The sequence below is a fragment of the Colletotrichum aenigma genome (assembly GCF_013390185.1).
Source record: "Colletotrichum aenigma strain Cg56 chromosome Unknown KSG_Cg56_contig05, whole genome shotgun sequence".
Lineage (NCBI taxonomy): Eukaryota > Fungi > Ascomycota > Sordariomycetes > Glomerellales > Glomerellaceae > Colletotrichum > Colletotrichum aenigma.
This window is the reverse complement of record NW_023500911.1, coordinates 533,564-555,512: the sequence shown is the minus strand read 5'-3', so window position 1 is coordinate 555,512 and position 21,949 is coordinate 533,564. Positions and strand designations below refer to the sequence as shown.

The following is a 21,949-nucleotide window of genomic DNA, read 5'->3' as shown; positions in this document are numbered from 1 at the left end:
TAAACGGGATGTCTCCACAGCGTGTCTGAGTTGATCACCGACGGAATCGGATGCAGGCACGTCCAGACTATCCTCCTCGACGGTGATGTCGGCATACAGAAGCGGACGTTCAGTGGTGACGTCCCCTGCCTGCCGATCAACGTGTAGATGAATATCACCGAACGTCCGCCCAGCCGGCTTCGACGTGGTCAGCCAGCGCAAGGCGGCATCTTTACATTTGGGACCGATGCAGCAAAAGAGACTAGGGTAGCCGCGGTTGCCCTCGAGCCTGTCAGAAAGAAGCGGAGTCGAGCTGACAGTATAGAAATTGTTCCTGCGGCGGAGCTGAAGCCAGCAGCTGTCTTGTTGGCTTCTCATGCTGAACGTAAGGTAATTTGGGAAGGACTTTGAAATTGAAACATGCCGTGAAATTCTGCAGTCCAATATAAGCATGGTGGTCTGGTATGTTGCGTCTGGTATATCGATCTATAACATTCTATAAATAGAGACTCGGCCATGTTCTATTTACGGAACTTCAACGAGCCTAGCCCTATTTCCGTTCGGCACTCAGCAGTGATAAAAATAACATTTGTGTACTTAGGCAGCGCGCTCTATATATTAAATACAATATGCTATTGCTGGCAGCCTTTTTGGAACAAAGAGTGACAGCGGACATGTCACGTCTTGTAACCAGGTCAGTCCTCGCTCGATGATGCCTCTCACAGAGAAGAGCCAGATAGGTGGAAGAATGAAGTCTACTCTTTTCGCATCAAAATGCACATATATCCACCTATTATTTACCCTCATAGCTCCATATTTACGGCAGAGTCAGTTCAGTCAGTAGGAAGGGTTCCTTCTGTTCTCGACGTCAGCCGACACATGCCTGGCTTACGAGATGATTACAGCGTCCCGTCCTTCTCAGCCCACAAGCTAAGCGGCTGCGACGCCCCATATTGATGAATTGATTCTGAATGCACTGCAGAATTGAAGCCAAAGATGACAAGCCTTCTGTTGCCTTGCAGCGTTGTCCGTAGTGGGCCGCAGCTGTGAGCCGCGTGCCAAGAACAGACCATGCCCATTACGAGTCTGACATCTTGCCTCGCTTAGGCTCTCAAAGACCCATCATGCTTATTATGAAGCGGGGGCCATCACAGCATAGGCCAGTGTGAGCTAAGTTCCTCCTTGCCACCATCATGCTGTTCGGTAGCATACATCCATCGCTACCACGTTAATTCTCTGTGGGCCACCCGGAATAGCGTCCATGTTCTTAAGTCCAGCGAGAAAGTACATTTCGTTCATAAACTCGGTCTCGACCAATACAGTCCTATAATATAAACAATAATTATCGCACAAACAACTGAAAGCAGGAAAGCAGTTCCAACATGGAGAGCCCTTACAAGGACGATAGAGCTTTAGTAGTAGATGTGGGCATTATCGGCGCCGGCTTCAGCGGTTGTTCCGCCCTCTATAAGCTTCGGCTACAGGGATTCACTGCCAAGGTCCTCGAAGCAGGAAGCGATTTCGGAGGTGTGTGGCACTTTAACAGATATCCAGGGGCTCGTGTGGATTCGGACACCCCATCGTACCAGCTCAATATCGCCAAGGTATGGGAGTCGTTCAACTTCACTGAGCGGTATCCCAGCCACAAAGAGCTCAGGAAATACTTTACCCATGTGGACGACATTCTTGACCTGCGAAAGGATACAGTCTTCAATGCGAGGGTGAAGGAAGTACGCTACGATGTGCGAGCTAGAACATGGTCGCTGTCGACGACGAAGGGTCTCAGGCTAACGTGCCGCTTCGTCGTGTTCGGCACCGGAAGCCTAACCAAGCCGTACGTGCCCGCATTTGCGAGACTGGATGAGTTCGCCGGGCAGGTCATCCATCCCAGACATTGGCCCGACGGCCTCGACGTGAGAGGCAAGAGGATCGGAATTATCGGCCAAGGTGCAACCGGTTTGCAGATTGTACAAGAGCTTGCGAAACAGGATTGCAGACTGAGCGTGTTCGTGCGAAGCCCGTGCATTGCCGTGCCGATGCGTCAGCGAAGCCTGACTTTCGAGGAGACGGAGCAGATGAAGAATCTGTACGAGGGGATCTTCTTCAAGGCAAAGTACGGCTCTGCGTCCGCCCTCCCCTATAACCAGAGCTATGGCAAGTTTGGAGAAGCCACTGAGCTGGAACAGCAAGCCCGATATGAGCGACTTTGGGCCAGGGGCGGACTGGGGCTGACCTTTTCCAACTATGTCGACATCATGAAAGATGAGGCGGCCAACAGCAGTCTTTACAGCTTCTGGGTGCAGAAGGTGAGATCACGCATGTCAAACCACGAAAAGATGGATATCGTCGCCCCTCTACGTCAATCCGAGCATTTTGGGTACCGGAGAGTCAACCTAGAAGAAGACTACTACGAGATGCTCGATCGGCCGAACGTCGAGATCGTGGATTTGAAGGCTCGACCGATCCGCGAGTTCCACCAGGACGGCATTCTCGTCGGCCATCATCTACCGGCTCAGTTGATTCCGCTCGACATCGTCGTCTTCGCAACAGGCTACGACTCGTTTACTGGTGGCCTCTTTGACATGAACATCTACGATAAACACGGCGTGCGGCTCCAAAGAAGGTGGGGTGCGGGCATCTCAACATACCTCGGCATGGTTGCTGACGGATTGCCCAATGCGTTCTTCTTGTACGGGCCGCAAGCGCCCACTAGCCAGGCGAATGCGCCGCCGTTCATCGAATTGCAGGTGGACTGGATCGCGGCGGTCCTTCGGAAGCTTCGCGCAGAAGGTCTCAAATCGTTCGAGGTATCTGTTGATGCTTGTCGAATGTGGAAGGAGCAGGTCAAGTCCGAGTTTGAGAAGAGCCTGATGAGGGAGAGCCGTGCGTGGTGGACGGGGGCCAACATACCCGGCAAGACGCAGGAGCCAATGATCTACTTTGGCGGGGTCAAGCAGTGGACGCAGGAGTGTCGACAGGCCTTGGCGGATTGGTCTCGGTTCTCAGTGGAGGGCGTGTAAGCAAAAGGTGAGGAATGATAGAACGTTCTAAAGGGCGGGTAGGGCGGGTTCTGCTATAGAATCCCGCGCGCGACCGATGAGAGGATAAACAGTACCAATAGAACTCGTAGTAGCGGCTAGCTTGCTGATGCTGTTTGATCTTCAATGCAGTTCTTCAGCTGCGACGAGTCATCGTAAAACGTAATCAAACTGTGATGCGAATGTGAAATAAAGTAAGCTGCGTTGTGATACTTGCGTGGCTATATCACACTATCTGTATGTTTCCTGTATAGCAGTGGTCCTATACATATAGCACATGGCCACCATCGATCACAGTACACACTGGATCTACGAAGTCACGCTTGCACAGTAAGATTATGGCGGAAGCTGACTGGTCTGCTTGACAAAGTATGTACTAGCTTCTGCTTGCCTCTTTCCCTCTCCGATAGTACCCCGTTCTTCCCTCCCGTCCTCGTCGCTATGGAAAGCCAATCTAGGGATCGTCCTACCCGAAGACAGCCGTATCCTCATTCTTTTCATTCCCCCTCAGAGACATTTTGGTTGTCGTCTCTCAGAATCCTGGATACGTCTCACGACAGGCACATACGAGAACTCGCGCATGATCTGGCCGACGAGAACATCGGATTAGCACACATTCGCAGGATCACTGGAGACGATGCAATTAACCCTCATATACTAAGATCGACTGTACTGCCGTTCCTCGAAACCGTCTGCCACCCCACCCTTCTTCGATCCAACCACGGCCAAGTTCACATGCAGCGAGTTTACAGCTGCCTGTATGGCCGTGGTGGGTCTCGTATCCAGAGGTTGATGACGAGCTTGCTGAACTGTATTGATGTGTTGGATGAAGTAAACATAGCGGATGCTGCGACAGCTAGATGCTTAGAATTGATGATCTCAATTCTTCAGGGCGTATTTGACCGCTATGAAATGTTTCGGGATGGGAGATGTATTCTATTGTTGAACGGAATAGAGCTCTGTCTGCTACGTCGGTGGCTATGGAGACAGCCCGTGGCTGGCTTGATGTCTTTGTTGAGACAGATGACATTCCTACGTCGACGAAACTTGGCGTGTTTGCGAAGGCGTTATCGCCATCGTTGAGGTCTTCATAGCAATCGTCCCCCTCAAGTCCATGCCAAGTTAGCCGTGGTGGGTGTTGATAAGGCAACAACGGAACAGACAGCTACGGCAGTAGAATACTAGAATTATCACGAACGGAAATGCGAGGAATGATGATAGCAGTGAAGCATCTTGACTATAGAGCGAGAGCATTCTCATTATCAACTACGAAACCCATGACCATGCGTCCACGACACTCAGTATCCCTATTGTGTTCGTGTCACAAATCAATGCCCGACGCCAGGTCCGTTACCGCTAGACCGACCCAAGTACGGCTTGTCGCCTCGACGGGTCGCTGCTTGTCTCCGAGCGCGGAGATGGCCCTGCAGGTCGGCATTCTGGGTGAATGTTCCAAAAGCGTCCCCAGGATTGATAGCAAAGACCGTTTCAGCACTGCAATGCCGCGCGGCGTTCGTGGAACGACTAGATTCGAGTCAGCCACACAAGAAAGCTGTGGGAGAAAGAGCTGGAAGCAGCCATGTCAGATCCACAAACCTGTAAAACCAAAGAGGCGATGTCTGCTCTACTCTAAAGTCCACACTTAGAGCACCAGTGACATTGAGCGGGCTGAATTCGTTCGTTGCAGAGCTTGCCTGGCCCGAGGCAGTACAAGGCATGTCAAGTGAAGACTGTGTGATTGTCTGATTCCCCTGTTCGAAGTTGAATCGAACAACGTCACCTATGACCGCGTTGACTTGGCTTGGACGGAAAGAAGAGTCGCTGTTCGCGAAGACATCCACGACGTGCGTGTTTGGGTCAGCCGTCTCTGGCGGGGGAGCGACGGCCGATCCGACAGGCGGCCCCGGTCCAGGTAAGGTGAGGGTCAGGGTTGTTGTGATGACCTGACCATCAGGTCTCATCTCCGTGCGTGATTCGAGGGTGGTGATTGAGTACGGCTCTGAAGTGGTCATCGTGGGCTCGGCCGGCTCGACGGGTGACTCGTTCTCAGGAGATGGGTCGAGACCCACGCTCGTTGTTGGAACGGCGACACATTCCTGGCGGGCTTGGAGGAAAGGGTTGTCTGCAGCCACAGAGAGCACAAAGAGGGAAACAAAAAAATACGAGGATGATCTCATGTCGTTTGATTTGTGCCGGGGGCGTCTCTCGAAAGGCTGCAAGTACGTGAAGACTGCTCTAGAAGGTGGTCGCACAGGTAATGTAAGGAAATGCTGCGTTTTATACTTTGCCAGCTTAACGCGAAGAGCCACTGACCAGGCCCTAGAACAATATCGATTCAGGGGTCTCCTGTTTTTGAACCATGGATTATGTTCTCGGCTGCGTGGGCGAACGCTAGACAAAGCAATATATCCACATAGATTGTGTGTGTGTTTGTAAGGCTGCGGCGGCGTTATTCAGTGTCAGCAGCTACCTCAAGCCTCAAGGTAAGCAGGTTTCACGTTAGTATTGTGAGAGATACCAAAGCCACGTCGCTTACTATGCTGCTGAGCGTTAGTGTTGTTTATGCCAGCATTAAGCGGGACGAATGTATAGCTGTATAGAGAATCATCTGACGATAGGAAAATTGAGCTTTTAGCTGCATGCCTAGATGGACAGTAATTAGAGGCGATTATTTCAGAGAATTTGACTTTTAGTATAGAGATAATACCCTGTAATATTGCACCTAGCAGCAGTATTATTGTGGTTAAGTGGAGGATAAAAGATCTATATAGTGTTTAGATTATCTTAAGATCGTTCAACCAGAGCTGGCAAAAGGACCATCCTCAAATTCATTATTCTCAAACAGCTATAAAGCCCTCTATCTTCCCTTCTTCTGAGAGCAACTTTCCCGTCGTTAGTAAGTTATGCTGGTAGCTTTGCGGCTTCCTCTTCTGCCCTATCTAGTTCAGGCTTTAGCTGCGTTTAGTAACGCAATTATAGGCTTATAACAGGAGGAAGAATCTCCGAGTATTTGTTGTGGAGAGCTGACAGGCTGAGAAGGCAGCCTTGGATGAGACATGCCTAGTTCTACCTTTTCTCTATGGGCCTGCGCCTTATGCGTGATTACAACTGCATTCCAATGTGTAGACGCATCACCTATCAGATGGAACGACAGTCTGCTCTACAAAAGGTCAACAGAGGTTGAATTGTTTAGAACTAGCACTATTGTGCTATCGGTGCTATTAGGGGTTGAAAATCTATTATTCCTTTACTTTCTTGTTCGCAAATGGCTGGGGTTGCCAAGTCTCGTTGACTACTAGTTTCATGCAATCTCCAAAGGACTACATTCCAAACCTTCTTCATATGGCGATTCGAAAGCTAAGAGTTTCTACGATGGCTTAGAAGCTCTGTATCTGAATCAGGGCGCTGTAAAGCTCGGTTGCATGCGGCTGCATATTACTAGCTAGTCTACTAATTTGTACTTTTCACGGTTCCATGTGTGTCTCCACAGTGTCTGGTTTGTAGCCACAGACACCACTGCACAGCTCATGCCTGCGATGAGAGCATCCCCCGCACGTCCGGGATGCACTGTGATCCACTCCGGAACACTACGAAGCCTAGACTGCATGATCACGACTGCGATAACAGGACCAGCCGCTAATGCCAGACCACTCATAGCGAAGAGCCATAATGCAAGAAACACATGATGTCTTCTAGACTCGAGGGCTCTTCTCACCTTGAGGGGCCACTCGTATGAAGAAACGAGCAGAACGAGCAGAGGCACAGCCAGGACAACTAAGCCCAGAACCACAGGGCCCTGTACAAGGGCCGCAGACTGCGCAACGGACAGAGCTTCATCGACAAGGACCGTCGCGTTGAAGACGTCTGGGCGTCTACTGGCAAGGGCCTGGGGAAGCAGTTGGGTCAGCCGCGGAGGCAGAGCACCGCACAAGCGGCCAGCCGCATAGCCTGCACAAAATCTCTGTGTGCCCAGCGAGTAATTCCTGGGAACAGCGCTCATGATGCCGGCCGTCGTCTCGTTGGTGCCGCCAGCTACTGATGCAGTGGCTGACGTAGCTACTGAAGTGGCGACCTCTCCCGTAGTGTCCCGGGCGCGCGGCTCAGCCGCTGGGAGCATCGTCTCGAGGAGATTATTGATGCTTTCCGCTCTATCCAAGACTTCACGGTGCCGTAAGCCGCCTACTGTCGTGGTCCTATTGACTGCGGTGGTGTTCAGATCGCCAATCTACGCTCACGAACTTAGGACGTTATTAGATCGATGCCTTATGAGCCGCACTTACCTCGATCAAGAGCAAGCCATCTGTCTGGTTTCGAGGGTCGGCGAGAGACACGGCAACGAGGACGACGAAGCATAGAAATGAAAGCGTCGAAACAGCGTTGAGGAAGTGCTGCACATGAGACGGCATGGTAAGGCACAGGAAAAGGTGGTCAGTCGCTCTATCTGTTTGTTTACAAGTGGATTGGGAGTCTTTGCTTCTTATATAAAGTGCGGCTTATGTAGTGTATGTTGACGCCATAAATCACCATGCCATCACGGCCTAGCCCGGTGGGTCTGTTGCACCACTGTACTACTATGTCTTGAATAAGATACAAATATGTCTTAGTTGTCAGATGCCAAGCAGCTATCAATTTGGTGCTACATATGAACGCTGCTGACGCCCCAGTAGTCTAGGCTTTTACAAGACCTCACATAAAAACGCCCTAGGCAGCAGCAGGTCCCTTAGTTCTGCGTTAAGGTCTTGTTGCTGGTCGTCTCCACGTCATCCCCGTTCGTGACATGCAATCGGATTTCTAAGACAACCTGCAGCGGCAGTCTAACGGCGGGCAGAGTGTTGCTAGTCTGTGTGACTGATTCATCGTCTATAGTGCTTATCTTGACGTGTTCTCCGCTACGATGTTGTCAGCTCGGAGTCTCAGGATTGATGTGGAGCATGGGGGAATACGGACGCGGATGTGGCACGTCGCCGTTTCAGCGGGGGTGATTCGTTGGCTGGCTGCAGGGATGCGTCCGTTTTGTACTTCGGACCAGTCGGTGGCAGGGTCGGGGGCGGCATGTCCTTGGTGCTGTTGGTTGCAGCGGCGGCGCTGTGCTGAGATCCGTGGGCTGGCCCGTTTGCTTCGCGACCTGAAGACATGGCTGGCTTTGTTCTCCAAAACGGCAAGATTGCGTTTACTGAAGGTGCCTACTTGCTGTATGTATGACATTGCCGTGCAGAGAGGCACAAGGCCCGTTTTTGAACTCGTCTGGCTGCGCAGATGCGTAAGCTGTCCCGAGGGTCATTTTACCTCTTGCTTTTGGTTTTTGATCTGTCTCCCGCTCGGAGCGTCATCTGCTTACGCTGGATTACTTCAAACATCTGGTTGTGGACGATGGCCTGATTACGTTGAGAAATCTGAGGTGGATAACTTCTTTCTTATTAACCGCAACGAGGCGATTATTTACTTCAATGGAGATGCTGTTTCTCTGTCTCTCTTGGACTGGCTCATGGCTCATGCTTCACCTCACAGGCGTGAGCAACGGCCGAGATGGACGTTATTCCCGTCATCTGCCAGGCCCTGGGCGCCGACTCGACGCCTCTCGAAGGCCTGCAAGTCAACTTCTACACATCGACGTTGCACTACCAGACCACCACCACGAGAGACGGGCGCATTCAGGAATGGATCCTCGTCTACGGCGGCGGCCAGCCCCAGACCAGGGTCCCCCAGCACGGACAGTCGAGGTGTCGTATCCACTTCGAGCTCGCCTGGAATGACCAGTGTCCGATATGCCCGGGCGCGAGCGTCGACTTCCGCCTCTTCGACAACGTGATCTACTACATCACGATCTACGTCATCCACGGCGCTTTCAACATCTACTACGAGACGGGACCAAATCTCGCTAGTTCCATCCTTAGCGGGCAGTGGCCCACAAACAGGATTGCCGGCCAGACACAGCAAAGCAATGTTGCGATAGACGAGACAACATATCCAGCCTTGCATAAGCTGCAGACGAATTTCAGCAACCCGCAAGCTACAGAACCCGTGTTGGTGACGGGCGCAGGGTCACAGGCAACTCCGTCGGGCGCTGTGGAGACCAGCCAACAGAACACACCCTCCGCGGCGGAGACGGCTCCGAAACGGGGCAGGCGGCGCAAGGCGGTCGAGGAGTCTAAGCAAGGCGAGCCTAAGAGGGGAAAGCGGCGGCGGACAGCACAAGCAGGATGATTAGGTAGTGCTGAATAACAGACATAATCATATGTGTAGATGGTTACTTGCCATCCTTCGGACGCTTCGCTGTATTGACGGGCAATGTCGTCTCCCTGCCGGGAAACACAGCCTATACGTGCAATATGTTAGGCACCGATATCTAGTGCGCCTTAGCTGAGCCTTTTGGGACTTGTATGACTGTTTACATGCGTACAGTGCATCGCAAAACCGGTGTCTACTTCGCAGGTCTATTGTAGTTAGTGAGCATTGACTTTCCAAGGCTTAGGTGCATGGCATATGGCAGGGGCACCTTAGCCCAGACCCGCTACATCTTTGTGGGGGCCCGAAAACGGCTCCCTGCAGCGTTGAAAGTAAGCAAGGTAAGCTTCAACGCACGAGCAGAATGGGACATGAAGGCCTGAACAACGGTCGAAAGATAGGACGTCGCATTTCGCCCTGCATCTCTCTCTGTCTTTGAGGACTTCGAATGTGGATGCGAGCTCGAGTCGCAACGGCGACATTTCAGCAGCAGGCCCGGAAGCCGATTGGCTCTCGAGGCGCAGCAAGCACCGGAAGTATTATCCCTTTGACCTCTAGAGGTGTATTTTAGCGCCGTTTTTGCTCCAGTTTTCCTCAGTTTCCTATATAGGTAAGCAGACGGTCGTACACAGCATCTGATTTGCTCAAATCTGCATCCGTTAGATTATATCATTCGCCGTCAAAAACGGCGCTAAAATACTTCTCTGGAGGTCAGAGCAATAGTTGAAGTAAGCTGCTTACCGCGCAGATGGAATGGAGGCTCAAATAAACAGATATCTCCACAAAGTTGAATAAAAGTAAGATGAGCTGTCAGCGATCTGGTCAACAAGCCGGGTCTCTGGCAGGGTACTCCTGTCTCTCGCCATGTGCCTAATCCATAGAACGTAAGATTATCTACGGATAAAGTAGGGGGGTTTTGAGATAAGCAAAGAGGACGTGATTGGAATAAGCTGGCAAAAACTAACTTAGAGCATCCGTAAAAAGTGGGGATACTACATGCGTGATTGCATGACACTCTGCAGCTGTCCCCACAGAGCGTTCCACTAGGTTGTCAGCACCCAGCACGTCAGACAAAAGTCTGCAAGGCACGGCCTGCATTGTCCAGAACCGGCTTAGCCGCATCAGCGACCAGGCGCTGTGTGTTATGCTGAGGATAATGCGTTGCAGCATAAGCTTGCTTATAACGTATGGCGATTCTGACTCGCTGAGGACTGTAATAACCAAAAGCCGGGTTCAGCGCTAGCGCCGTAAGCTACGCTAGATCGGAAACAAGTTTAGCCGTATATCGCACAACGTAAGCGCTAGTATTAATTGGTGGGTCTATGCGGAAAGATGGAAAAGTGCGGCACGGAAGTCGGCCGGGCCCGGACCTGAGGCCGGAGTCCGGGGCCGAGTCCCGCCTTTCTGCAAGCGGCCGGCTACTCCCGTCTTTGGCTGCGCATGCTCTAGTGTTTTTGGCTAGATCAATCCAGCCACTTTATGTCGAGAGTGTCAAGCTGAGCATATAGCTCTCTATCACAATAGCCACTATACTGAGAACACTATCTTATTCTAGTATAGAGATTTATAAGACTGTTCACTTTGCAAGAATAGCAGATGGTGAGGTGTCTTGATAGCTACCACGCTGTAAATGCTGTTATTACACATTAAGCTTGCAATGCGATTCCAAGTCCTTTATTACCCAGGGAGATGCAGGGTGATTTATAATAGCTTAAGTTACTGTTATTTCAACCTCAAGACAGGGCTTTTTGCTGTATTCTTCTTGTATTATACTTTTAAGCTTCTCTCACTTATATTCATAACTCACACCACTATAAGCTGTTTTAAGCTCTTATGAATAGATATAGCAAGCTTAGTTTGAAGTACGTTTTCTAACAGGTATTTACTTAAGAATTACGCAGAAGGTTTACATATATTTAATATGGTATACTTATAAAATAACGCTAGCTTGAAACTATTGTTACATACTTGAATTATACCTTTATATTCTATGCTATAGTATATAGTTATAATAGCTTAACAGTATATTAGAATATATACTTAGCGCAGATTAGCTACATACACTTTGTTATTGAATTTGTAGTTTAAAGTTATGTTTTTAAGTTTATCATATTCTTTTGAATTAGAAACTAATTCATATTAGCAAAACTTATATCTGTATAGTATACTTAAACGTACCTAGTATAATGACTTTTTCTTGACGTTCTTGGGCCTCCGATAAGCGTGTCGTTGTTAGCAAATCAACCTCCTGTCTTATAATACCATTAATATCTGCGCTACCAGCAAATAGAGTGAGTCGGTTCCCTATTCTATCCTCTTCACGCTTTTCTTGCGTTTCGTCGTACACGGATATATGAATGAAGTCTTGTGAAGCATCCTCCTCTAATAAAATTTATAGACTTAACTTAATAGAAATAGAAGCCTTTTGTTACGACCCGTAAACAAGGATAACAGCTGAACGACCCACTCGGGCGTCGGGCGGCTGTGACAGGACATTTGTACTGCAGGATCACGGGAACAACAGGGACTCGCTCGGAAACGGAAGAACTATGGTGCAAGTCACGTGATGATAAGATAGGAACTGAGCAAGCAGTGTGGATCACTGAGCGCTCAGTTGGAACTACTGAGCGCTCACCAGTGATCACTGAGCGCTCACTGATACCTAACCAGCGATCAGTGACGGGACAAGGGAACTGTTCAGGACTTGTATATAGTATGACTTGAGCCTCGCTCAAGATCAGACTTCCATAGCTCTTCAGCAATCAACTTTGTATTCATCCTCAGGATACTTTCAGCTTACCTTCACTGCGAATACTTGTTGAGTCTAAGATTGATCACCTTAGCCTCTGACTACCGATCTACGATACAGCCTACAACCTACGACCCAGACCACGACCCAGTGTACTGTTACTACGTGTCAATCCCCAGCTTCTGTTAGCAGACCCTACTGTCGGACAGCTGACCGTAACATCTAGGTTATTTCTCTAGATGTACGCAAGGTTGCTGTAAATGCATGCGCTAATGCATCTACCTGTTTATCTGCGTTGCTGCTTAAAACCACCTAACTGATTATATCATAAGTATATAATATTATAGTCTTTAATAGTTAGGTTTCTAAGCGTACAGTTAGAAATTAAAACTCTCCTACTAAGGGAACATCTCTTAGGTCTTTATCTTAAGTAGAATAATATGTACCCTATAGGTTATATATAAAATCGAACATTAGTAACGGAGTAGCTACGTCGGCTAGTTGACGAGCCCGGGCGCGCGCAATCTCCTGGGCTCGGGGCTGCTGCTATATTTGGTCGTTTCTTTTAACGAGTTGGCCCCGCTGTTGTTGCTGCTGGGCCTGCTTCTGTAAGTAAATACAGTAATGCCATTCCTACCATGGTTGCCACCGAGCCTGCTGCTGTTGCTGTCGTTGAGCTTGCTGTTGCGCTTGCATAGAGGCAGCCATCTGGGCCTGCTGTATCTGCATTTGTTGAGGGTTCATTTGAACCAGCTGATCGTTTATCTGCTGGTTCTGCTGCGCGACAGCCTGCTGCTGGAGAGCGATCTGCTGTGCTAACATCGCTTGGGCCTGGGGAGTATGCGCCTGCTGTAGACTTTTATTAACATTACAGTCGTCCGCGAGGGCGTGCTGTACATACCGGTCTTATGTCTTCCCTCAAATTAGCTGCCAACTGGCCCGCAATTTGCGGATTCATAGGCATGCCATTGACACCCATATTTCCGTTGAATTCTTGCTGTGCCGCAAGGGCCTGTCTTGCCTGCTGCTGCTGCTGAAAGAGTCTCTGCTGAGCCATCTGCGTGGCATGCGCCATCGCCGCTGGGCTATTGACACTTATATTTCCGTTTCTATTTTGCAGTGCCGCAAGGGTCTGTCTTGCCTGCTGCTGCTGCTGAAAGAGTCTCTGCTGAGCCATCTGCGTGGCATGCGCCATCGCCGCTGGGTTTGGCGGTGGAACTCTTGATGGCATCAGTAGCTCCATCAAGGATCGTAATCGAGCCTCCTTGCCACCGGTGTTATCTTTTGAGATGGTACGATCAACTTCGCCAGAGCGGGACAAAGACCGGCCTTCCGGGTATGATCCGGTATTCGAGGGGCGATTCGTATGACTGAGCTGCGGGGGCTCTCTGGGCTCTCTGGGAGGCAAGAAGGAGCCGGCCAGAGGAAACGATTGAGATGGGCCGGATTGGTTATCTGGATCCTTGACGCTATCTGGGGGTGTTAGTAGGTCTTTGTAAATGATAGGCTCTTTGTAATGACTTGCTTTTATTCTTAATTCTCGGCTTTCCTTTTTGGATTCGCGTAGTAACTGGCTTAGTGGAATTCCTCATTTTCCTATACTGCGCTGTTGTAGAAATCATGGACGACCTATTCTGATATCCCCGATGTCCGTTCTTGGTGTTTTTGGAGATGTCGTGATTCTCGCCGTGGCCCACAGCTGGGATCGACTTCTTTACTTGACGTCCTCCGTATTTGTATGGATAAATGACCGTGGGTACTGGGTCGAGCGGCGCACCAGAAACTGCTTCCCGCAGCTTATTCGATGATTTTTCGCTCTCGGAAACCTCCTGGTTGTGGTCGCGACCAGCCATATTCGCCCAATTCCTCAGGGTTTCGGTCCGTTCGAACTCTTTTTCCTGGTCCAGTATCAATGCTCGGGTTATTCTCGTGTCAACGGCTCCAGGGGCCGAGATTGTGATCGGAGAGGGTCTAAAACGCGACTGTATGATGATCCGTGATTGCCTCGATAATTTGCAACAAGCCTTAAGAGTGTTGTTGATGTCTGGGCTCGCAAGTCAGTTGATTTGATCTCTAAGCGAGTCTCTCGGTGGCTACTCGGATAACGCCTGATGTCATATCCATACTGTTATTGGGGGTTCTTAGCCGCATGATAGTTCGCAATTGACCGCTTTGCCTATCGTAAGGCGTCAATTTCGTAGCTGGCCGGATCAATGTTGCTGCCTAGCCGAATGTGCGACGAGAGCGGGCTAGATAACGTGTTGCTCGTTCATTGGTTGATGATGCATAGCCAAGAAATGCTGTGTTCACCATTCCGTTGTTCCAACAAAATATTTTCGCATAGCATGTACTTTCCTGGAATGCTTGCCATCGGAAAAAACGCACTGGCGTTTTAGCGAACGTCATTATCATGGACGACAAACTACAATCGTTCCTCCGGGAATTGGACCGTCAAGTCTCTCAGGCAGACATCGATTCAATGTGCGAAACGTACGACGATGCCTCGCCAGTTGGCCTCGTCAGCATCTACAAAGAAAAGCGCCACTACTTCCACGATCTTCTGGCCTTGAGGGCACAAATCTATGGCAAGAGCTTTTATCCCCAAAACGTTCCAGCACCTAATAGCGTACATACACACAGATTCCCTTGAAGCTCAAATGCCTTGGGACGCCCTAGCATTACCTAGTGCTGTGCCCGCCTGGAAGCTGTTGGCATTCAGTAGACCTGCTGCGTTTCTCAAACCATCTTACATTTTCGAAAGATTCAAGGACTTACAGGTCGTCCTTAACAGACAGGCTGCGGCTTCGAACAACGCCATTTACACGCAGGACATTTGGGAACACCAATTGTTAGGGAGTTGGATAACCGACTTCCAATCATCCATAGTCTTCTTGGAATCAGCTCATACATCCAGTCAACGGTCAGATCAATTTGTTTCCGAACTGATTGCACATCTTTCCAAGCATCACTCTGTTTCACACGTTCTAGATATTCCTCAAGGTGCGGCGTCCGGCCCGCTTCGGATGCCTACACCAGAAGCTGTCCTTGAACAATTGACGATGCAAGTCCTTTATTTTGCAACGACAAAAAAGCCGCTAGGTCATGTAGTCGAAAATCTACATGCCTTTCACAAATCCAGAAATTCTCAAGATTGGATAGACCTGCTTTTTCGGGCTTGCACTGATGTTCACCGCATAACGATAGTCCTGGATCTCAGAATTCTCAGAGCCTATCCTGAGGCAATTCATTCTTGGCCGTCAATATTCGCAAGAAAGGTTGAAGAGACTACAACAACATCCCGAAATTGGATTAAGATTATGCTCATAATCGATGAATTCCAGTCTTTCTCTCATGTCGATCAAGCCTTAATACTTTCTGTTAGAAGTTCGGACGAAACCACATACTGGCCCTCACACTTTCCGACATTTGGCGTTCCTCAAGAAAGCAGACCTCGCCCAAGCCCCCCTCCAGTTTCAAAGCCATTTGAAGGACAAAATATCAGCTTTGATAATGCACATCTCGAGAGGTACAGTGTTTGTTGACCCATCCGTCGGAAAACGGCTACTGACTATCTTGTGCGCAGCGAACGGACAGGAGCTCTGCTTGATTCAATGGCAGATACTGCATGTCCCCGAGTCACAAAGAGCTCTGCACTCCCTCCGCATTCTCCCGACGATGTCAGAGTGGCAATCATATGCGCTTTGACTTTGGAAGCTGATGCAGTAGAAGCAACGTTTGACCATCATTGGGATGAGGTTAATAAAGCGAAATTCAAAGCACCTGGAGACAAGAATTCATATTCATTCGGCATTCTAAGCGGACACCAGGTCGTATTAGCGTATATGCCTAACATGGGTAAAGCTAATAGTGCGATCGTGGCATCCGACTGCAGGAATAGCTTCCCGAAGATTATGCTGGTATTGGTGGTGGGTATTTGTGGCGGTGTACCCTTCTACACAGACACCAAAGGTTGTAACCAGGAGATTGTTCTGGGAGATGTTATCATCAGTGAAGGCATTGTGGTCTACGACTTTGGAAGACAATACCCCGAGGGACTGGTGAGGAAGACTGGGCCTCAGGATGTCCCAGGAAGACCAGCCCCCGAGCTCCAGTCGTTTCTGAAACGTCAAAAAGGCATTCGACATTACAAGAAACTTAAAGACAGAACTTCCGGCCATCTGCTTTCATTAATGGAGAGCCACAACGGCCTAGTCCACCACCCCGGGGTCAAGAGTGACCGATTATTCGAGGGAACCTACCGACATAAACATCACTCGCCTGATTCCTGCGCTATTTGCTTAAATCAGAAGGAAACTGGCATTTGCCATTGGGCCTGCTCTCTTACATGCGAAGAACTCAATTGCGATGAAGCCAGGACTGTAACGCGCAAGAGACTGGAATCTTCTGTTACAAGGATCGATTATTTGCTGTTGCCCCCCGTTGAGTTCTGCCCCACAATTCACTTCGGATCGATGGCTTCCGGAGATCAGGTAATGAAATCAGGAGAGCATCGCGACAGGATGGCAAAGTCTGAGGGTATAATTGCATTCGAAATGGAAGCCGCTGGAGTTTGGGAATTATTTCGGTGCTGCGTTGTAATTAAAGGCGTTTGTGATTATGCTGACAGTCACAAAAGCAAGGACTGGCAGACATATGCAGCTGCAACGGCGGCTAGCTGTACCAAGGCATTCCTACAGGAGTGGTGTGTTGGAGATTAGGTGAAAATTGTCGGCATTTCCGTAATGTAGAATTGGTCAAGAACGTCCTTACATCAAACATTTAGTTGTAATTGAATGTCATAACGGTCCGGTGTGGAGAGTTGCCCACAGGCCGCAACATAATCTACCAAGTGATAAAAGCTAGGTTACTTTTCCTTCGCTTGCTTCATTTGGGACACAAGGCAAGTCATTGAGCATGTTCCGCCAATTACATGTCTCACTCCAACTCAGCCATCCAATCATCACGATTAACGTGTGCTTCGGCAATCTGGCCTATGAGCTTTCTGTATCACCACTAATGACGAACATAAATATCGGAATATTCTATCCTCCGATGATGATGCCAGGGTTGATAGCCGGTACCCAACAGGCAACCGTTTCTTCAGGCCGCACCAAGTCTTGCAGCTTTCCACCTCTATCTCCACCTCACCTGTAGCGGGACAATGGCGATGAATCCCTCGCATCACAGTTCGAAACGGCCGTTGTCGTCATCTACCGAGCAGATGCGTGAGCAAGGATCGACTGGCAAGAGAGCAAGAACTGCCTCATCCATGCAGCATCAGCTCTTGCTGGGCGATTTCGTAGAGCAGGAATCTGCAGTTGAAGGGGTATATGGTACGAAACCCATCATCACACCTGTATTTTGCATGCTGAAAAGGCACTAACTTTGAGTGTTTCCGCAGATGCCTCTGCACACCACCCGCCTCCAGCATCCCATGTTCTCCGATCGCAGGGCTGGAGGGGGGCAATATGTCACCTTTTGCACTTGCACGCCGACGAATCCGACGATAACATATTCTTGCACATGACGGATGCGTTTGCGGAACTGGAACAGCTGAGACAGCCACCGCAGCGAGCTCACCAAAGCTCCCCGATAGGGCAGGTTCTGTACAACGTCTTTTGTTGCGTCGACGGTTCTGAAACATCTTACGCTAGCCCGCCGCGCATCATGACTAGAGGCAGTCATGGACACCATTTGCAAGGCAATGATCCCATTTCCAACCTCCCCCTGTACCTTGAGCGCCGCAAAGAAGTTTCTTTTCTTGTCTGTAGAACCTTGGAGTGTTGTAACGGTCGATCAAGGTCGCGACGGGATGAGAGTGATCGCTCACAGGATCTCTTGAAGTACATGACAGGAGAGTGCGTACGACTCGTTAGAGATGAGTTGATAGCTGCCTTGCTGAGCATTTCCCTCAAAGCCCTACAGGATATACCACATCCTGAATTCGCTAGGTTTGATGCCGAGTTCGATGCCGAAGGTGTGTCAGATGATGAGACTTTCGAAGATGATATCAATGCGCCATATTTATGGTGGTTTCACCGCCGGGACGAAATTGAAGCAGCCAGTCAAACGCTTCCTGAGCCCCTATACGAACATTTCACTGCATTCCGCAACTACATATACGACAGTATGACTATGGAATGGAGTCAAGTTGAAGTTCTACTTGAGGGAGGCAGAATCACCCGGGAGTACCTGCATTATTTGTTTGTAGGTTCAGACATCTCAACGCGATTCTTCAACTCCTGACACTACTAGGTCCCGAACAGCATCCTGGTGTCTAATCCTAAAGGAGCGGGGACACATGAACTCAGCGGAGTCTGTGCGAAGGACTGGCTGATCAAAAGTTCTCAGGAGGAGTTCCCTCCTTCCATCAGTGTCACACGTTGGGGTTTTGACGGTCACTTCAGAAAGATTACCGAAACTCAACAGCTTTCGAAGCTACCAGGAGAGGAAGCCGACGATCCAATACAGATACGTGATCTTCCAATATATCCTGCGAAGTATGCCGATGAGGAAGTAAAGGATTCTTTACGACAACGTGGTAACACGTTTTGGAAATGTCGCCGGAGACGCTATGTATATTCCCGCCGATTTCCTGAGGGCGATATCGGGCGATTGGTACGTAGGACAATACGCTCTGATCCATTCAAGACAGAGCTAAGGTATAATAGGCTGATTCTCGATTCATGGTCGACTTCGGAATGTACAGCCAGATGCATCGCGTGATGAGGGGAGCCGCGAACGAACACCACGGCGACATACTACCAGACGACGAAGAACGCCTTCCAGAGGAAGGAGACGCTTTCTTCATGTGCCTCCCAAACAAAGTTTATGGCTTCAATATGCAAAAGAAAGAATGGCGTAAGCGAATGAAGCGAAGTTGCAATAGTTCTTTCTAACAGCAAGATCCAGTCAAATTGGACATTGAATTTTTAGAGGATGTCAAATGGAACGAAGAGGCCTTCAACCAGCTAGTCATCAACGAGAGCACCAAGGAATTAGTTGAGGCGGTTGTTACCCATCAACTGCAAGAGGAGGGGAATACAGACCTCATTCAAGGGAAAGGAAATGGTCTCTTTATCCTGCTTCATGGGTATGGCTTCCTGGCGCAGTACTTACATGAACATACGGCTAAGCTCTTTAAAGTGGCCCTGGCACCGGCAAGACATTAACTGCAGAAAGGTAAGTCGCCTTTCTCATAAGAATACTTGCGACTAACGAGAACTGGCGTCAGTGTGGCCGAGGTCGCTAAAAAGCCGCTGTATAGAGTCACTTGCGGTGACATTGGGACAAGGGCTCAGGATGTAGAAGAGGTAGTTCTGCTGGGAGTCAACCAAGAGAGAGCCAACAGCTAATATATAACTGCACGTAGTATCTAGAGAAGGTTATGCTGCTTGGGAAGACATGGGGTTGTGGTAAGTATAACATTCGTTCCCAATAAGGGAAACAAGTTACCTGGATATCTAATATTCCCAGTTGTTCTTCTTGACGAAGCCGACGTGTTTCTCGAACAGCGGAGCTTGCAAAATTTAGAGAGAAATGCTCTCGTCTCAGGTATGAATTAGCTGGACCTAGCTTGATTGTCATCAGTTTTCTATAACACTTGTTTTAAGAACAACTGATAGCAGGAGCTTTCTGCCACAATTTGCCTGGGAATACAAGCGCTAACTGACGAATTAAGTCTTTCTTCGAGTTCTGGAGTACTACGACGGTGCGTATTAGCAGACAACAGATACCCTGGATCATTCGTTGACTTGGAATTAATTAGGAATTATGATACTGACCAGCAATCGAGTTGGAATCTTTGACGAAGCATTCAAATCACGAATTCAGCTGACATTACACTACAAGGACCTTGAACAGTGGCAACGGTTACGTATTTGGGAGAATTTTCTTAAACGCATGGAGGAACTAGAGGAGAAGCGTCATAGGAGTGAAGAGGAGGGAGTTGATAAACCCTTCTCTAAACAGTATGGCCTTGACTCATCAGGGATACGTAAATACTTAGACGAACTGGCGGCTGCTGATCTCAATGGTCGAGAGATTCGAAACGCTTTATCTACGGCCCGACAACTGGCAGTGCACAGGCAACGGCCTTTGGGATATGAACATATCAAACAGGTGATTGAGGAAACGACAAGGTTCGATGCCTATCTATTAGAACTCAGGCGGGGAATCCCGACAAAGGAGATTATGCATAGAACAGGGCAGCGATAATGACAAAGGGGGCCGATATGATTTTACTGCCAGCTGCGATCTTGGATCCAATTACAACCTAGACCGTATGTTTAAGGAGTTGACATGTAATAAAGTCCCAATTGTATGTGACCTGGGCTGGGTGGGTATCAACGCATTTCATAGTTGTCTACCTAAGCTTCACAAACATGAATACAGTCATCTCCTCGACAATGACATGAAAAGATGTATGTTACTGCTCGGTTCCCGGGACTCGCTAAAAGACCTTCCTCTGTGACAGCCTCTTTTGTCATAATGAGTTTATTTAGGCACTCCCCAATGCGAGTTTGAGCCCTCTTACGGAGTCATTCGTTCGAAAGCATCCGGAAGAATAAAGTCGCGTCTGGCATTACCACATCGGAGCAAATTACCAAATTGCGCAGGTCGTACCACCATATATTACGGGATACGGGTTGAAAATACCGACCGCCGGAAGCGCGAAGTGCCGACAGTGTTCCGGTCGGGCCGCACATCTTCCAAGCGTGAACTTAAACCCTTAGATCACACCAAATCGCGATGACATGCTGGACCTCGCTTTCGGATTTTGATTGTCGATCCTAATACAATCGGCAGGATTGTTCAAATTCGAAGCATCTTGCTTGCCCACTCATTTGATATGCCACAATTGTTCTCGCCATATCGCCTTTCGGTGTTACGTTATTTGTGGCGACTCCCGAGTCGCCGGGCCATCCGTTGCCTTCGTCCGCGATTCTAAAGTAGAAAGTAAAGAAGTATATTAAATAGAAGTATTAAATTATTTAGTTAATAGCTACTATATATATTAGTAAAAGGTTTATAAAGAACTATAAGAAATATATAGCTATAAAAGCTATATCTAAATATATTATTATTACTATATATAGTATAAAACTAACTTTCTCTTAGTATTCTTTAATATATATTAGAGAAGCTTAATTCTTATTTTTCTTAAATTTCTTAAAAAGTAATAGAGTTATAAAATAAATACTTTTTAAAAAATTAAAATATTTAATAACTTTTTTAATATATAAGTTATATACTAAATAGACCTTTTAAGCTATATAATTTCTAACTATTTAGGTATTAAGATAATACTTAATAATACTGTTACGGTCAGCTATCCGACAGTAGGGTCTGCTAACAGAAGCTGGGGATTGACGCTAATAAACAGATTGTCGTATCGTAGTCTGGGTCGTAGGTCGTAGGCTGTGTCGTAGATCAGTAGTCAGAGGCTAAGGTGATCAATCTTAGACTCAACAAGTATTCGCAGTGAAGGTAAGCTGAAAGTATCCTGAGGATGAATACAAAGTTGATTGCTGAAGAGCTATGGAAGTCTGACCATGAGCCAGGCTCAGGGTCATACTATATACAAGTCTAATTCCGAACATGTTCCTTTGTACCTTGGGTCGACCTGGATCATTTTGATCCAGAATGATCGTTTGGCCCCCAAGTCGTGTTGGATCATATTGATCCAATATGATCGTTATCTTATCGTCACGTGACTTGGTCCATAGTTCTTCCGTTCTCCGAGTGAGTCCCTGTTGTTCCGGTGTTCCTGCAGTACAAATGTCCTGTCCTAGCCGCCCGATGCCTGAGTGGGTCGGTTATCTGTTACTCCTGCATAACGGGTCGTAACAAATACCTTAGTTTTTAAGTTTATATCTAGCTTTTAGTTTATTAATAATTTATTTTACTTTAGAAGAGTATTTTTAGTAGTATAAAATAAGAATATTATTTATATAAA

The 21,949-nt window shown here is 48.4% G+C and overlaps 6 protein-coding genes across 6 annotated transcripts; 3 read left to right on the top strand and 3 right to left on the bottom strand.

The window, feature by feature from the left end:
• Nucleotides 1-1,361: 1,361 nt before the first annotated feature.
• CGCA056_v007808 (Baeyer-Villiger monooxygenase) lies at nucleotides 1,362-2,999 on the top strand (the record flags this gene model as incomplete). Its single annotated transcript, XM_037323056.1, has 1 exon — nucleotides 1,362-2,999. The coding sequence occupies one exon, from the start codon at nucleotides 1,362-1,364 to the stop codon at nucleotides 2,997-2,999; it is 1,638 nt and encodes a 545-aa protein (XP_037178628.1).
• A 1,346-nt stretch (nucleotides 3,000-4,345) lies between these two features.
• CGCA056_v007807 (putative GPI-anchored cupredoxin) lies at nucleotides 4,346-5,029 on the bottom strand (the record flags this gene model as incomplete). Its single annotated transcript, XM_037323055.1, has 2 exons — nucleotides 4,346-4,541; nucleotides 4,614-5,029. The coding sequence occupies 2 exons, from the start codon at nucleotides 5,027-5,029 to the stop codon at nucleotides 4,346-4,348; spliced, it is 612 nt and encodes a 203-aa protein (XP_037178621.1).
• A 1,430-nt stretch (nucleotides 5,030-6,459) lies between these two features.
• CGCA056_v007806 (uncharacterized protein) lies at nucleotides 6,460-7,423 on the bottom strand (the record flags this gene model as incomplete). The annotated part of the gene is made up of 2 exons (XM_037323054.1): nucleotides 6,460-7,242; nucleotides 7,298-7,423. 2 exons carry the CDS (start codon nucleotides 7,421-7,423, stop codon nucleotides 6,460-6,462), a joined length of 909 nt encoding a protein of 302 aa, XP_037178620.1.
• A 507-nt stretch (nucleotides 7,424-7,930) lies between these two features.
• Nucleotides 7,931-8,152, bottom strand: CGCA056_v007805 (uncharacterized protein; the record flags this gene model as incomplete). The annotated part of the gene is made up of 1 exon (XM_037323053.1): nucleotides 7,931-8,152. The coding sequence occupies one exon, from the start codon at nucleotides 8,150-8,152 to the stop codon at nucleotides 7,931-7,933; it is 222 nt and encodes a 73-aa protein (XP_037178623.1).
• A 391-nt stretch (nucleotides 8,153-8,543) lies between these two features.
• CGCA056_v007804 (uncharacterized protein) lies at nucleotides 8,544-9,221 on the top strand (the record flags this gene model as incomplete). Its single annotated transcript, XM_037323052.1, has 1 exon — nucleotides 8,544-9,221. The coding sequence occupies one exon, from the start codon at nucleotides 8,544-8,546 to the stop codon at nucleotides 9,219-9,221; it is 678 nt and encodes a 225-aa protein (XP_037178622.1).
• An 8,617-nt stretch (nucleotides 9,222-17,838) lies between these two features.
• Nucleotides 17,839-19,850, top strand: atad-3-1 (ATPase family AAA domain-containing protein 3; the record flags this gene model as incomplete). The annotated part of the gene is made up of 10 exons (XM_037323051.1): nucleotides 17,839-18,198; nucleotides 18,247-18,609; nucleotides 18,663-18,852; nucleotides 18,904-19,084; nucleotides 19,138-19,173; nucleotides 19,226-19,304; nucleotides 19,364-19,406; nucleotides 19,468-19,545; nucleotides 19,673-19,702; nucleotides 19,843-19,850. The coding sequence occupies 10 exons, from the start codon at nucleotides 17,839-17,841 to the stop codon at nucleotides 19,848-19,850; spliced, it is 1,368 nt and encodes a 455-aa protein (XP_037178625.1).
• Nucleotides 19,851-21,949: the final 2,099 nt, after the last annotated feature.